Genomic DNA, 12,780 nt, shown 5'->3' with positions numbered 1-12,780 from the left:
TTGTAATTAATATGCAACCACCCTGTGGAATACGTTGGGTGCCACTAGGGTGTCGGTGTGGCCTCGTCCCTCGTGATGTGACTAACCAACCGGTTGGAGCCGGCTGGACCGCCGTGTCTGGGCAAATGCTGACATCATGCGCGTCATGTGACCACTTGCTGTCTCATCATATTAACCGCGTGTGGTTAATGTGTGTCATTATACGGCTGTGAGGTGAACGTTCACGCTCACAACCACACTGGTCGTCCCGGCGTCCAGAACTTGCTGTGGCTGTTTTGTTTGGTTTTGTTTGTTTAAGGTTCAGCTTCAGGCCGAGTCCGTGTACCTTTTCGTTATTTCTTTTTCTCTAAAAAATGTAGTGAAGTACATCAAGTTTCTGGAGAAACAGGACGTTTCGGACAGAGGTCCTTTATCAGCTTTGCAAGCAAAGCGCTTCTGAATTAGGAGGCGGAGGAACCGATTCCCCTCCTGCTAACTCAGAAGAACTTTGCTGATGAAGGACCTTTGTCCGAAACATCCTGTTTCTCTGGAACCTTGGTGTTCTTCACTGCAATTTTTAATATGTCTACGTATCAAACAAAAATGTCATACATGTACATCTCATTTGGAAAGGTTGACCTCGGATCAAGAAGCAGGTTTGGAGAACAGGGCCACACTACTCACACACCACCTCAGTGCAAATCTAAACAGTCAAAATGCCAACATCCTATCTGCTTTTATCTTACATTATCTTACCTTTCACACCGAGGGCAGGACAACACACCCACCGACCTTTACCGCCAACTGAAGTGATGTAATCTGAGTTCTGGGTTGGTGGTGTAGTTTGTTGAAGGTCTGGGGTTGGAGAGGCCTTGCTGGGGGCTGCTGTGGAAACCTGTTGGGCAACCAAGTGAGAATCATAACAGCGTCTGAGACAACACGAGGTCAGCACTTCTGCAGGAACACAATAAAAAGAATGAACAAGAAAAGTTAAAAAAAGGAAGAAGAAAGCTTGTCTAAATAACCAGGCAAGAAAAGGCCTTTTCAGTACCTCTGAACAGGTTTCAAACATCGCTCTCTCTCTCCCTCTCTTTCTTCTCACACACTCTCTTTTCTCTCGCACTCTCATGCATACTTTTTCTCTCTCCCTCACCCTCTCTCACACACACACATACTCTCTTTCTCTCTTCACAGTCTCTTTTCTCTCACACACATTCTCACTCTTTCTCACACTCACACATACTCTTCTCTCTCTCTCACCGTCTCACACATACTCGCACACTCTCTTTTCTCTCACACACACTCTCTCTCTCTGTCTGGTTCCTCGTGGTAATGTTATCATCTCTTCCTTCAGTCACTGTTCACTGTACCACGGTGTCTGTGGCAGGCTGATCGTGTGGTTTAGCGTGGATCACAAGTCCAGCGTGACCTCCTCCGTTCAAGCAAAGGCCTCTCGCCAAAATTTGACCCATACATTAAAACAAAAGAGGAAGAAAATTCGCAACGGTCTGGACGCCACAGATTGGCTCATGTCTGCTCCTGGCTTTGCTGACTAACAAGATTTTCTTTTCCGTTTTTTTTTCCCTCCTCTACAACGATGACTCATTGGGTTAAAGGTCAGGTGCTTTTTTATTGCTATTAGTTTTGCTGAATTTGCAAAGGTTTTGTCCTACCAGCTGACTGGGCCGCTGGTTTCCATCATTTTAGTGCAGTGCATGAGTAGACATGCACCGAGCTATAACAACGCAAAATGAAACATCTGAATGAAAGCTTTTAAATCCAAGACCTGAAAGAGGTAACATTTTTACGTGACCTCAGACGACCCACAGAGGTGGGGACTCGAGTCACATGACTTGGTCCCACCTCAGACGACCCACTCCTGTCTCTTCTGCATTTTTTGGACTATTGACCAATTACTCACTAATTTTTCCCTCCATTAGACAGTGAAATTGCCGTCTTTAGGATTTTAATCACCAAAACATGACTGTGCTGATATTCTGAAAGGCAGTCTACAGAAAGGGGGAAGATGAACCCCCTACTATCTGCCCCAGTATTGACCTTACCATTAGCCCAGACCCAGACCTACTCTACAGTTGGGGGTGGTGCGTAGGGTGTTGGGCGTAGGGGGTGGGGCTAGGGTGGATGTCTGGCTGACGGGTCTTCACTCTTCCTCTCACCTCTCCCATAAGGCAAGACGAGTGTATTTGTATAATTAGGAAGGAAGATAAAATGAAATGTCTATGGCTTAAAAGGATTTTCTGAAAGTCTGTCTGCAACTTTCAGCAGTTTCAGCTCATACATGAATGCACAACAGGGATCAGAATGTCGCCGAAGTCCTGCCCGGCTGGGCACTCTCAGTTTCGTCCCAGTGTGCACTTGAAAGGCGGACTTCCTTCCACGGCTGACCTGGGGGAGCAAGAATGTCTGTGGTCACATGCAAGGCATCAAGCGCCTCCTTTATCTTGGGGGGTTTAACCTTTAGGGGCTTGACCTTACAGATTTGACCTTATGGATTTGAAGGGGGGGGGGTCTGAACTTGAGTGTTTCCCAAGGTGTGTACATGTAGTCTGCGATGTCAACACGGCTTGTGTCTCCACCCAGTGTTGTATGTTTTAGCCTCTTGGTCGTGGCATGTTTGCGTGTACAGTAATGGAAACTGGGCTAGCTGCTTCCACAGTATGGCCAGAGCCTGCAGACTCCACACTAGTAGTCTATCATTAGTGGGATTTATATATATATAATATGATCACTCTGAAGAATATCATGGTGCAGTTGGACATTATGGCAAAGCTAGAAAAGTGGAATACTGGAATACACAGTAAGCAGCAGGCTTTTTGATGCCTGTTTTTAGTGTGTGTGTGTGTGTGTGTGTGTGTGTGTGTGTGTGTGTATATATAAAGGTTGTCTAGATGCTTTCTGGAGACCTCCAGTCAGTGTGTTTTTCTGTTTTGTTCGTTTGCCTGCTTTACCTCAGCCAGGTGGGCTAGGGCTCCCGACCTCTGACCTACTGCCTTACGAGAAGAGTTCAAAGGGCATGTGCCCCGGGGACTGGACATCACACCAACCAGAACACAATTCTGGCTATTTAAGTATGTGATGTGAATTCTGTGAGTGAAACAGATTTTGAGATTTTTTTCTGACGTACTCCTTTGTAAAAGCCAATTGTCAGAACAACTTTTATTCCCCCAGGTGTCCTTTATTCCGCTGTGCTGAAAATGCGCAGTGATTCAGCAAAATCGTTCAAACGCTCAGATGGTCCGGCCGACTTATTCTGTTGAAACTGCTCGCGTGTGCAAAAGCCTCGTGTGTTGTGAGACTTCTTCTTTTCCTCTGCCGCGCTTCCGACGTTCGAGCTGTTCGGATTGTCCCGCGAGGCGGCGGCGCGCGCATTGGCTGTAGTACACACCACGTCGCACCACGCAGGTTCCAGCCCAGAAGCCTATAAACACGCCAGAGACCCAGCGCCTCTGTAATCGCGGACACTCAAACGAGCATCGGCGCCCTGGGCAGCTCCTCGACGGTGGGCTGTTTCGAGCGGAACGGATACCGCATATCCGGTAATGTCACTTTTTCATTCTACGAGATGTTGTCCTGCTAGAAGTCGCATATGCACTCGGTGTGTGTGAAGTGTAACACGGAGTCGCGCGCTGTAAGTCTCGTGTACCTCAGATACGTTATCGCTTTCGTTCCTGCAGGATAGACTCGTTTAAAACGGTTTTGATTTTGATCCGTTTCGGGTTCTACGTTGCAACATCTGGCGCGAGATCGCACGCGCCTGGCAGCTCCCCGTTGTTCACGCGCTGTTACGTAGTGCGGGCTGCCAGGCGCGTGACGAGCGCTGCCCGCTCGCGCTGAACTCGCCGATCGGTCGGTGCTTGATTCCGTACCGTGACCAGCTTTCGGCCAACGCGGTTTTACTGGCGTCTTTAATTCAGAAATATACTATGGAGAAAATCGTGAGGGTTCAACGAAGGTTTAAAATCCAAACGTACATGTACAAGCCCTCGGGTTGTGTTGGAAGCATTTTTGATGCGGTCAGCTTTTCTGCGTATTTTTTTTGCTATACTTGCACAAATAACACATTCATTAATGCATTCAGAAAACGCTATTTATTTTTGTACCATTTAAAGGGATCTGAAAAAATAGTAAGGGTGTTTCTGCTTGGAGCGGCTCAGAGATGTTGTCTTTGCAAAAGACAAAAAGAACCAACTTCTAGTTTAAAGTGCGTTAGAAAGTCGTTTGGATGAGAGTGTGTATTTGGGGACATCCCCCCCCCTATCCGTTCACGCGCGTTATAGGGGTTAAATCAACATCCCAGACACATTTGAATTATATATATATGTATTTATATGAGGACGGTTACAAGAGACTATCATTCAAAAATACTATTGAGGATTCTCTACATTCACTTCATCAACCTCTGCAGGGGGGGGGGGGGGGTTACCAGGTTTGTCCTTTTAGTTCAGGTAGTTTATTTTGAACTATTAATAATAGGTGTTGGGGGTTGATTAATGCCCTTTGAACCCCTTTATCTTCGTGATCTGAGTCGGTCTGGCCTCGTACCGCAGGTCTGGTGCAGGGATCTTTACTGGGGTGGAGTTTGAGATCGGGCGTGGTCTTCTGTGGAAATGGCTCACTGCAATCTATTTTTATTGACAGACCTGCTTCAAGGTGAACAGCAACTGGGCACCACTGTTACTGATACAGTAGTGTGTGTGTGTGTGTGTGTGTGTGTGTGTGTGTTCTGGTGGTAGTCTCCCGCCCTCATCTTGCAGACCTGCCTGCTGTAGGCCCGTCCTGCTTCTCCTCAGCTGAAGACAGAGTCCTGCAGGTCCCTAGCTCAGCAGCTGAAGCCCACGTGGGCTTTTCTGCTCTTTATGAACACGCTCTTTTGTGTCCTGTAGTCAGCACCTGGCTACAGCTCGGTTTGCCCGCTCAGTCCACAGAGTATCGGCCCATCTGGCGTCCCGGTGGGGGTACTTGGAGGGGGGGGGGGGGGGGGGGGCACTCTCTCAGGAGAACGTCATGACCCACTTTATCCAGCTCGGGGTCAGATGTGATGTGTGCTCAGCTGGAGGTGGGTCCAGGTGATTTGCATGATGGGTAATGGGATTGGGGACGCCCGTCTCTGCGGGGCAGTGAGGGGACAGACCGTCCACTCTTCTCCCAGATCCGATTTCCTCATTGATCACTGATTGACTTTTCTAACTTTTGCATGGACCACTTTTGCGTGGATGACGGACGAATGCTGCGTATTGTTGAAAATGAATTTTGGTGTGTAGGTGAAACTTGTTGATTATCAGATGAACATGATTGATGAACTACTTGCTATTTGTTTTGGCTGGTTGGCTGAAATATCTGCTACAGCTTTGTTTGCACATTTTGATTTGTTTACATATGAAGGAAGTGTAGTTACTTTTACATATTTGATTTGGGGTTGGATTTCTTTTCCCCCCAAGTTGGAAGTAAATGAATGTTTCTTTCCTAGTGACATGTGCAGGGAAATCCAGAGCTATACCATTAAAAACTGAACCACTGACTGAACTTTACACACACACACGATGTCACAGCACACACACACACACACACATACACACGAGGTAACACACTTTTTGTGCCTGCCCAAAGGGTAAATGGGCGATATTCTCTGACATTTCCAGTCTAGCCGTACGGCTGTCCTTTGTGACGTTCTCTGTATGGCCTTTGACCTTTTGACCTTGTCTTCATGGCTGTTTGTGAGCGGAGGCAGAACGCAGAACAGTTATACAAGTGTGTTGATCTCTCTTCACTGAGTCCTGTGGGTTATGGATCGTAATGGCTTCCTTCAAAGAGTCAATTGCAACTACTGGTCTTGCAGGCTGTGAAACAGATTCTAGGCTTCTGAGGAGCTGTGATGTGATTGGGTGTGTCCTCACCCCCAGTGTCTTCCTTGGGGGGTGGGGAGGGGGGGTGATTAACTCACGGGAGGGTTTCCACTTACCTCCACGAGTGGACACGTCCCCAGCGTTCATATGAGCAATGCCAAAATATTAATGCACCGCAGACTTGGTGTGTCACAAAGGGCTTGAATCACACCACTGATTTTAGAGCATGCACCCACACTGTAAAGACACACACACACACACACACACACACTCATACTGCCAGATGTGCCGCCCCCGTTTCTCCTCGCTTCTCAGTCTCCTAGGAAACGGCAAACACGCAGACTGCTTCTGCCCTCCTGCCCCTGGCCCCCGGGTGCCTGCTTCCCTTCCCACCCCTCACCACCCCCACCTCGGTTCAGGAGTGTGGGTTTCACGTCAAACTGCCATTAAGATTGCCACAGAAGCACTGACGCATGTCCCCGTGTCCATTTGACCCGAGGGACACGGTCCCTTCAATTGCGGACTCCTGACCACGGCACCTTTCAGGAATCAGCCCCACTGTGCTCTCCTGTTCCACAAAAGTCCATCCACTTTATCAGGCACATGTTCCTCTTTTAAAATCATTAGTTTGTTCCTTTGTTGTTTGAATCTCCGTCTGTGCAAGCATGTTCAAAAAATCGTATTCGCCACAGCAGCTAATGCTCTGGTGCAGGTACAGTCACTAACTGTTCTCGGATCGTTACGTTTTTCGTGCTCGGCTGATTTCAGACTTCAGCGTGTTCTAGAGCACAATTACAAGTTCAGTAGCCATTCATTGTGGTGAAACAATGGGTTACCATAACAACAGGCTGTTGCTGTGGTAACTTCGGTATGCTAGGTCTCCATAATAATGAGTGGATGACCACTCTTGAAAATGTACTACCTTTTGTCAAAGTGTTATGCATTTTAATATATTTTAATACTGTGTTTTGTAACATCTGGTAAAAATAACATAGATTGGTCAAAGACCAGAGGAACAACGATGATTTTGCAAGTTCAGGAGAGTAAAATCATATGTGTAGTTAAGTCTTCATCCTCAACCTCTAGGTCTTAGACCGAGGTATTTTAGTCAGACTCTTGGGGACTGTCCATCTCTCTGGTCATGAATATGGCCTGTATATGTGGTTGTTCCTTTTCCTCTTCCCTCCGCCATCTCTCTTCCATCTCTCCTGTCTCCTCTCCTCTTCTCTCTTGTGTCTCCTCTCCTCTGCTCTGATGCTAATCCTGAAAATGCGCAGATCTATCGTACTAGTCTGCTGTGCCTCCTACACGCCAGACCCTGTGGTTTAGTTTGACCTACTTGGAGTGCAAACAGTACGCTGGCCTTTCTGCTCCCGCTGCCGTCCTCTTGGGCCGGTGGTTTCCGTGAATCGTCCGGCCCTCTGACCAGCCGCTAAATGGCCCAAAGAGCGTTCGTCTCACCCTCAGGACACTGCCAAAGGGTCGGCTTGTTTCTGCCACTGCGCAGTCGAGCTGTAAACGTTCGCCAGTCTCCGTTTTGAACGTCGTGCAGGTTTACGTTAACATCGACATTTAAAACCTCGTCATTCACGACACTCACGTGTTGTTTACATTTTCGCTGCGGCGGGGAACGAACAAGAACAGATTTGTTCTGAAGTCTCGGGGAGTTAGAAAGGAATTCCACGCACACCCATGACCTTTACATGACCCGTCACCCTGCAGGAGGAATTCAGTGTGACGCACCTTGGCCTGGTGCTGACATTCCCACAGCGCTCCGGGAATCTTTGTGCCGTGACGATCCCGTAAAATGCTGCGGTCCTCTCCAGAATGTGCACGTGCCCATGAGCCGCCCTGAACGTGTTCTCGCGCGTGTAAACCCTGAGCTAGAAATAGAGGCCAGTGTGCATGTATGTGCGAGAACGAGACGAGATGAGGCGAGGCGAGACGAGGGGGAGCGGACGTGGAAGAACGCCAATCACTCGCCCAACCTGCTGCCTTTCACCTCGCCAGTACCGAGACCTCCTGGGTCTCGGATGTCCGCATAGCTGCCGCTAGCACATAAACGGGCCTGTGTGTGTGGCAGTTTGGATGGCCGCCTGTAGAACTGATATGCCTGGTTTAACACGAGCAGCTCCATGCGGCGTGAGACTGCTGCTGTAAATATTTGTCTGTGTTTGGAGTGCACCGGTGACCAGATTTGTAGCGTCTGTCGTCACCTTATAAGTGCTGCGCTTGCTAGGAGTCCGGCAGCTTGTTTGCACGCTGATTACGGCGGTAAAGGCAAACGAGCGCAGAGACGTCAACAATGGCAGAGGTTCAGCGCATTAGCCATTGGTGCATCTCACAGAAGAAGGAAGAAACACTCTAAATCAGGCCAAGGTTCAAGAGTTCAGTGTTTCTCTTTGCCAAGTGGCAAAGATTCATGTTGGATCCTGATGAAACGTCCTTCTAAAGAGAATCCAGATTAGACACACTCCACACAGAACACTCCGAACTGCACCGTTGTGAAGACCCAGTGTACTGAATGTTTGTTTTTTTCTATATAAAGTTTAGTTTTGTTTATACCGGACTGACTTATGTCTACTTTATACATCTCAAGGATGGACACGTAATAGAATGGCTATACAAAGGCTTTTTAATATAATTTCCTCAGGTGTGGATGATACTCTTGTGTTAAGTCTCCCCTCTCTCCCGTTGACAGTGTGAACTGCTATGACTGTCGACACAGGCCAGGAGGCAGAATCCAGGCAGAACCAGCATCCACTCCAACGCTCCCCTCACCCGGCTGACCACGGGTGGAGACCCTCACCCAGCTGCACAACACCAGGTGAGCCCGCACACACCTACTACTGCTTTCCGAAGGAGAGTGTTTGGCATTCTGTGAGTTTAACATCTGTAGCACATCGGTGGAAATGTGTTGGGGACCATGTGTTGGGTAGATAAGGGGTAGTGTAAATGACTCAGGAAAGTGTCACCTCTTTGCACTTAATGGACAGAGATGTCTGTGAAATTTATCATTCTGCTTCTGCTAAGAACGCGGAAAAAGTTGAAGTTGTCAGAAATCATCGAAAGGTGTGAAAAACGAGCGCTGCGATACATTGTGAGACAGCCGCTCACATCCTGGTCAGCTTAGCGTCTACAAGGTCTGTCGTAGTAATGAGGTTTTGTCCATAGAAACAGCATACAAAAATATACACAAATCTTGAACATCTCTGCGCCCCAGCGAGCCCCGTGGCTATTAATAACGCACTTGTGCGAGTGATGTTATGCAGCAGCTTGGCAGTAGAGGTTTGTGGTCCGAGGGAGGGCTTAAAGGGGTGTTCACATCAAAGCCCTTCCCTTTAAAACTCAGCTTTTCTGTGCTTGGACAAAAATGAGGGAACAATATATTAGTAACCCTGAGACTTGAGCTTATTAGCATAAACCAATGTCTCTGTTGTAAAGTACTATTTATCTTTAAAAACGCATCAAAGGACCCAATTACAACTTAAGATATTAGTGCCACTTGCATATTCATAAGTAATTTTTCTATGTTTTCTCGAGAAAACAAGCATTTTATCATTGGTCATTTAATGCTGGTTTTACATGTATGGCCGCAGTTTACAAATGTCAGCATTCATTGTATTGTCTCAGATTTCATCTGACCTATTTTAAACATTTAATTATTAGCTGGAGTAAGTAAGTTTTTTACTGGTTGTGACTATCGTTATTAAATTCTCATTACTGAACTGCTACACTACCACTGCAGTTACTTGAAACAGTACTACTAGTGTTGCTTTCATTTACAACACTGTTACGATGTTGTACCAGTTATTGCTGCCAAAGCAATATGCCGCAAATAAAATGCAAATATCCCTCATGAATATTCAAATGCCCAGTTTCATCATAGCATCAGGTTTTCAGTTATGGTAGGTTTTTTTTTATTGTTAAGTGCCTTACACTGTTTACTGTAGTCATGCTTGACGCTGTCTTTTAAATCAGATGTAAACTATGTTTTTGTCTTATTTATTGGGAAGGTTAAAGCCAAGTCGTCTGCATCTTCTCATTGCTCAGCATGTTATATCTTTTGGTTCAGGGTTCTTTCCCCATGAAAGGCTCAACTCCCACGTCCTGTGGGGAATATCCAGCCTGTGTGTGCTGCACATTTGTGGATTAAATTAGGATTATGTAGTCGGCCGTCGTATTTTAGACTGCAGTCTCTCGCAGTGTAATGAAATCTCAAACTGTGCACCACATAGTCTTGTCTGTCTAGCTCCAGATAGGTTTGTCTGTATTACAATACACTTGAATTTTAACTATTTTGATTTGCTAAATTCCCATTTATCTTGATTCGACAATGAAAACCCAGCTTACACAAGTGCACTTTGATCAAGCACCTTTAAACGGCATGTCTGAAACATCCAGTGTTCTGTAACCCCCACTGTGTTTTTTGTCAACAGAGTAGAAAAGAGGACTACATATCCCAGAAGTCTCTGAGCAGCACACTTCCCAGGTCCTCTCTAGGGAGCACCCACAGTCTGAACATGCAGTGCCGGGTTACCTTGTTGGACGGCTCTGACTACACCTGCACAGTGGAGGTGGGCGGGGCTAAAAGACGTAAACACTAACATGAACAATCATCGGTTTATGTTCCTAGAACACGGGTGTCCGCTTTGCAGCTACACCACCATACAGTACATTTTATTTAATTTCTATTTTTTTATTTCTGATGCATCAGAATTTGGAACATTCTTCGTCTAGGCAGAGGCAGGAGGCCATTTGGAGTCCTGGCTTTTGAGAAAGATTGCACACAGTTTGATAATATGGTTTAGGCACTGTTATTGACCTGTTGAAAGGCCCAGGAAGTGCGAGGAAGCTACAATGATGGTACATCATTGCTACAATGGTGACTGTACAGTTAAAGGGTTGGTCATTAGTATAGCCCCAGAATGCTGACTTGGTTTACAGAGCATGAAACCCAACAGCTTGGAGAGTATTACTCACTTAACCATTCACTATACTTTCATCGTCATCATTATGTTTGTTTTTTTTTTTTTTTTTTAAACTTCACTCTTCATTTGATTTCCGACATTTCCAAGTGCATTCCATAAAGTGGAATGAACATTAAAGTTAACCATGATGGAGAATGGAGGAAATAACAAGTGGTTATTGTTTTGAGTTACTGCTGGTCTTCCCACGGCCCTGAAGAGACGTCAGTCGCTGTGTGTGTGAGAGAAACTGCAGTGTAGACTAGAGGGACGACCAGACGCGTCCAGGGTGCCGTGTGGAGATCTGGGCAGGTCTGAGTAATAAACACCCGTGAGCTTCACATTCTTCTCCCATCTATGGGGTTTTCCGCTGCAAGAAATTATCCGAAATGAGACCAACGTGACCCAGGAGAGAAGCTACAGGGTTCACGTGTAGACCGGAGCTCTGAGAGTGATCCACTCCTGGAGAAGGTCCAGGAGTCGGAACCCGTATCACCGCTAGTCTCCATCAGGCAGTCTGTACATCAGAGCTAGATCGCTAACGATTAGCTGAATCGCCAACGATTAGCTGGATCACTAACGGTTAGCTACTGTGTTATACACAGTGAATTTGGCTGTGATGTCATGAGGAGTGAATGGCTGTTGGTTAGAATCTTGTAGGAGGGAGCGACCTGATTGGATATGATTTTATCCTGCCTGTTTAACCTGTTCCTGTCAGAGATGGTTATGACATTTTTGCATTAATGCTACAAACGTGTATGTCTTGTGTACGCATTAGCACAAATCCTTGCATTTGTACATGATGCAACATGGTCGACTGATGTGCATTCTGTTATCAACAGAAAAAGGCCAAAGGTCAAGTGGTCTTTGATAAAGTATGTGACCATCTCAACCTTCTGGAGAAGGACTATTTTGGACTCACGTACCGCGATGCAGAAAACCAGAAGGTACCCTGTCCTTCAGAGTCGTTCTGTTTCTCTTTTAATGTCTGTCCAATAACTTGTTACTTTGAATTCAAGCCTTGAAATTGCTTCATGAGTTTGTGGTTTCTTTGAAGAACTGGATGGACCCTGCCAAGGAATTGAAGAAACAGATCAGAGGTAGATCACCGACATCTGGTCCAGGATATGTACGAAACCAGAATGGCATAAGGCGACGGCCATGATGTGTTGGCCATAACCCATAACCCCCTGCAAGCGTGTCATTTGGCTTGGTGTCCTCTTGACATTAGTAGATTATTAGATCCTAAGTTCCTGTGATACTGGATGCTAATGTGTGTGTGTGTGTGTGTGTGTGTGTGTGTGTGTCTGTCAGCTGGCCCCTGGAACTTTGGGTTTAATGTGAAGTTCTATCCCCCTGACCCTGCCCAGCTCTGTGAGGACATAACCAGGTGAGAAACCAGAACAGCATGGGGTGACGGTTAATTAAACGCCTTTGATTAAAATGTTAATTGTCGCCGCCCTGCTGTCCCTCTCAGGTACTACCTGTGTCTGCAGCTCCGGAACGACGTGGTGTCCGGCCGCCTGCCCTGTTCCTTCGCCACGCACTCCCTCCTGGGCTCGCTGGTGGCCCAGTCCGAGCTGGGCGACCAGGAGCCGGGAGAGCTGAGTGCCGACTACGTCAGCGAACTCCGCCTCGCCCCCAACCAGACCAAAGAGCTGGAGGAGAAGGTCATGGACCTGCACCGCAACTACAAGTGAGCAGAACGCCGGCCTCCATGATCAGAGAGGCGTGACTGACCCCCGACCACATGGGCACTGGAGAGAGAACCTGCCTGAACAGTGACACTAGAAAACGAAGGCACTCCGAATTTGATTTTAGATGCTCAGAATTTGAGTTCATATATGCTTAGAGAATTCATATATCAAGGCTACGAGCTAAAGGATGGTTGCAGTAAGTTATTTACGCAAATGTAACAACTCAAATCTGAACAACTCGTTAGCTACGCTAACATTGCTACCACTGAGAGT

General features: G+C 46.8%; 1 protein-coding gene across 14 annotated transcripts in view; it reads left to right on the top strand.

Annotated features, from left to right (window-relative positions):
* The window catches only part of epb41l3b (erythrocyte membrane protein band 4.1-like 3b), a 32,149-nt gene that overhangs the window by 2,734 nt on the left and 16,635 nt on the right, over nucleotides 1-12,780 (top strand). For 3 of the 14 annotated variants that reach the window (XM_076991428.1, XM_076991416.1, XM_076991427.1), the window contains exons 2-7: nucleotides 8,572-8,670; nucleotides 10,283-10,420; nucleotides 11,653-11,757; nucleotides 11,868-11,910; nucleotides 12,125-12,200; nucleotides 12,288-12,506. In XM_076991428.1, coding sequence (XP_076847543.1) covers nucleotides 10,367-10,420; nucleotides 11,653-11,757; nucleotides 11,868-11,910; nucleotides 12,125-12,200; nucleotides 12,288-12,506 — 497 coding nt within the window. In that variant the 5' untranslated portion in view covers nucleotides 8,572-8,670; nucleotides 10,283-10,366. Of the gene's footprint in view, nucleotides 1-3,316; nucleotides 3,537-8,340; nucleotides 8,361-8,544; nucleotides 8,671-10,282; nucleotides 10,421-11,652; nucleotides 11,758-11,867; nucleotides 11,911-12,124; nucleotides 12,201-12,287; nucleotides 12,507-12,780 lie in introns of those variants that run through there. The other 11 variants (XM_076991424.1, XM_076991415.1, XM_076991420.1 and 8 more) reach the window with 8 other exon arrangements.

Source organism: Brachyhypopomus gauderio, unplaced genomic scaffold, assembly GCF_052324685.1.
Source record: "Brachyhypopomus gauderio isolate BG-103 unplaced genomic scaffold, BGAUD_0.2 sc82, whole genome shotgun sequence".
NCBI lineage: Eukaryota > Metazoa > Chordata > Actinopteri > Gymnotiformes > Hypopomidae > Brachyhypopomus > Brachyhypopomus gauderio.
The sequence above is the reverse complement of the archived record's forward strand: the minus strand, read 5'-3'. Positions and strand labels throughout refer to the sequence as shown.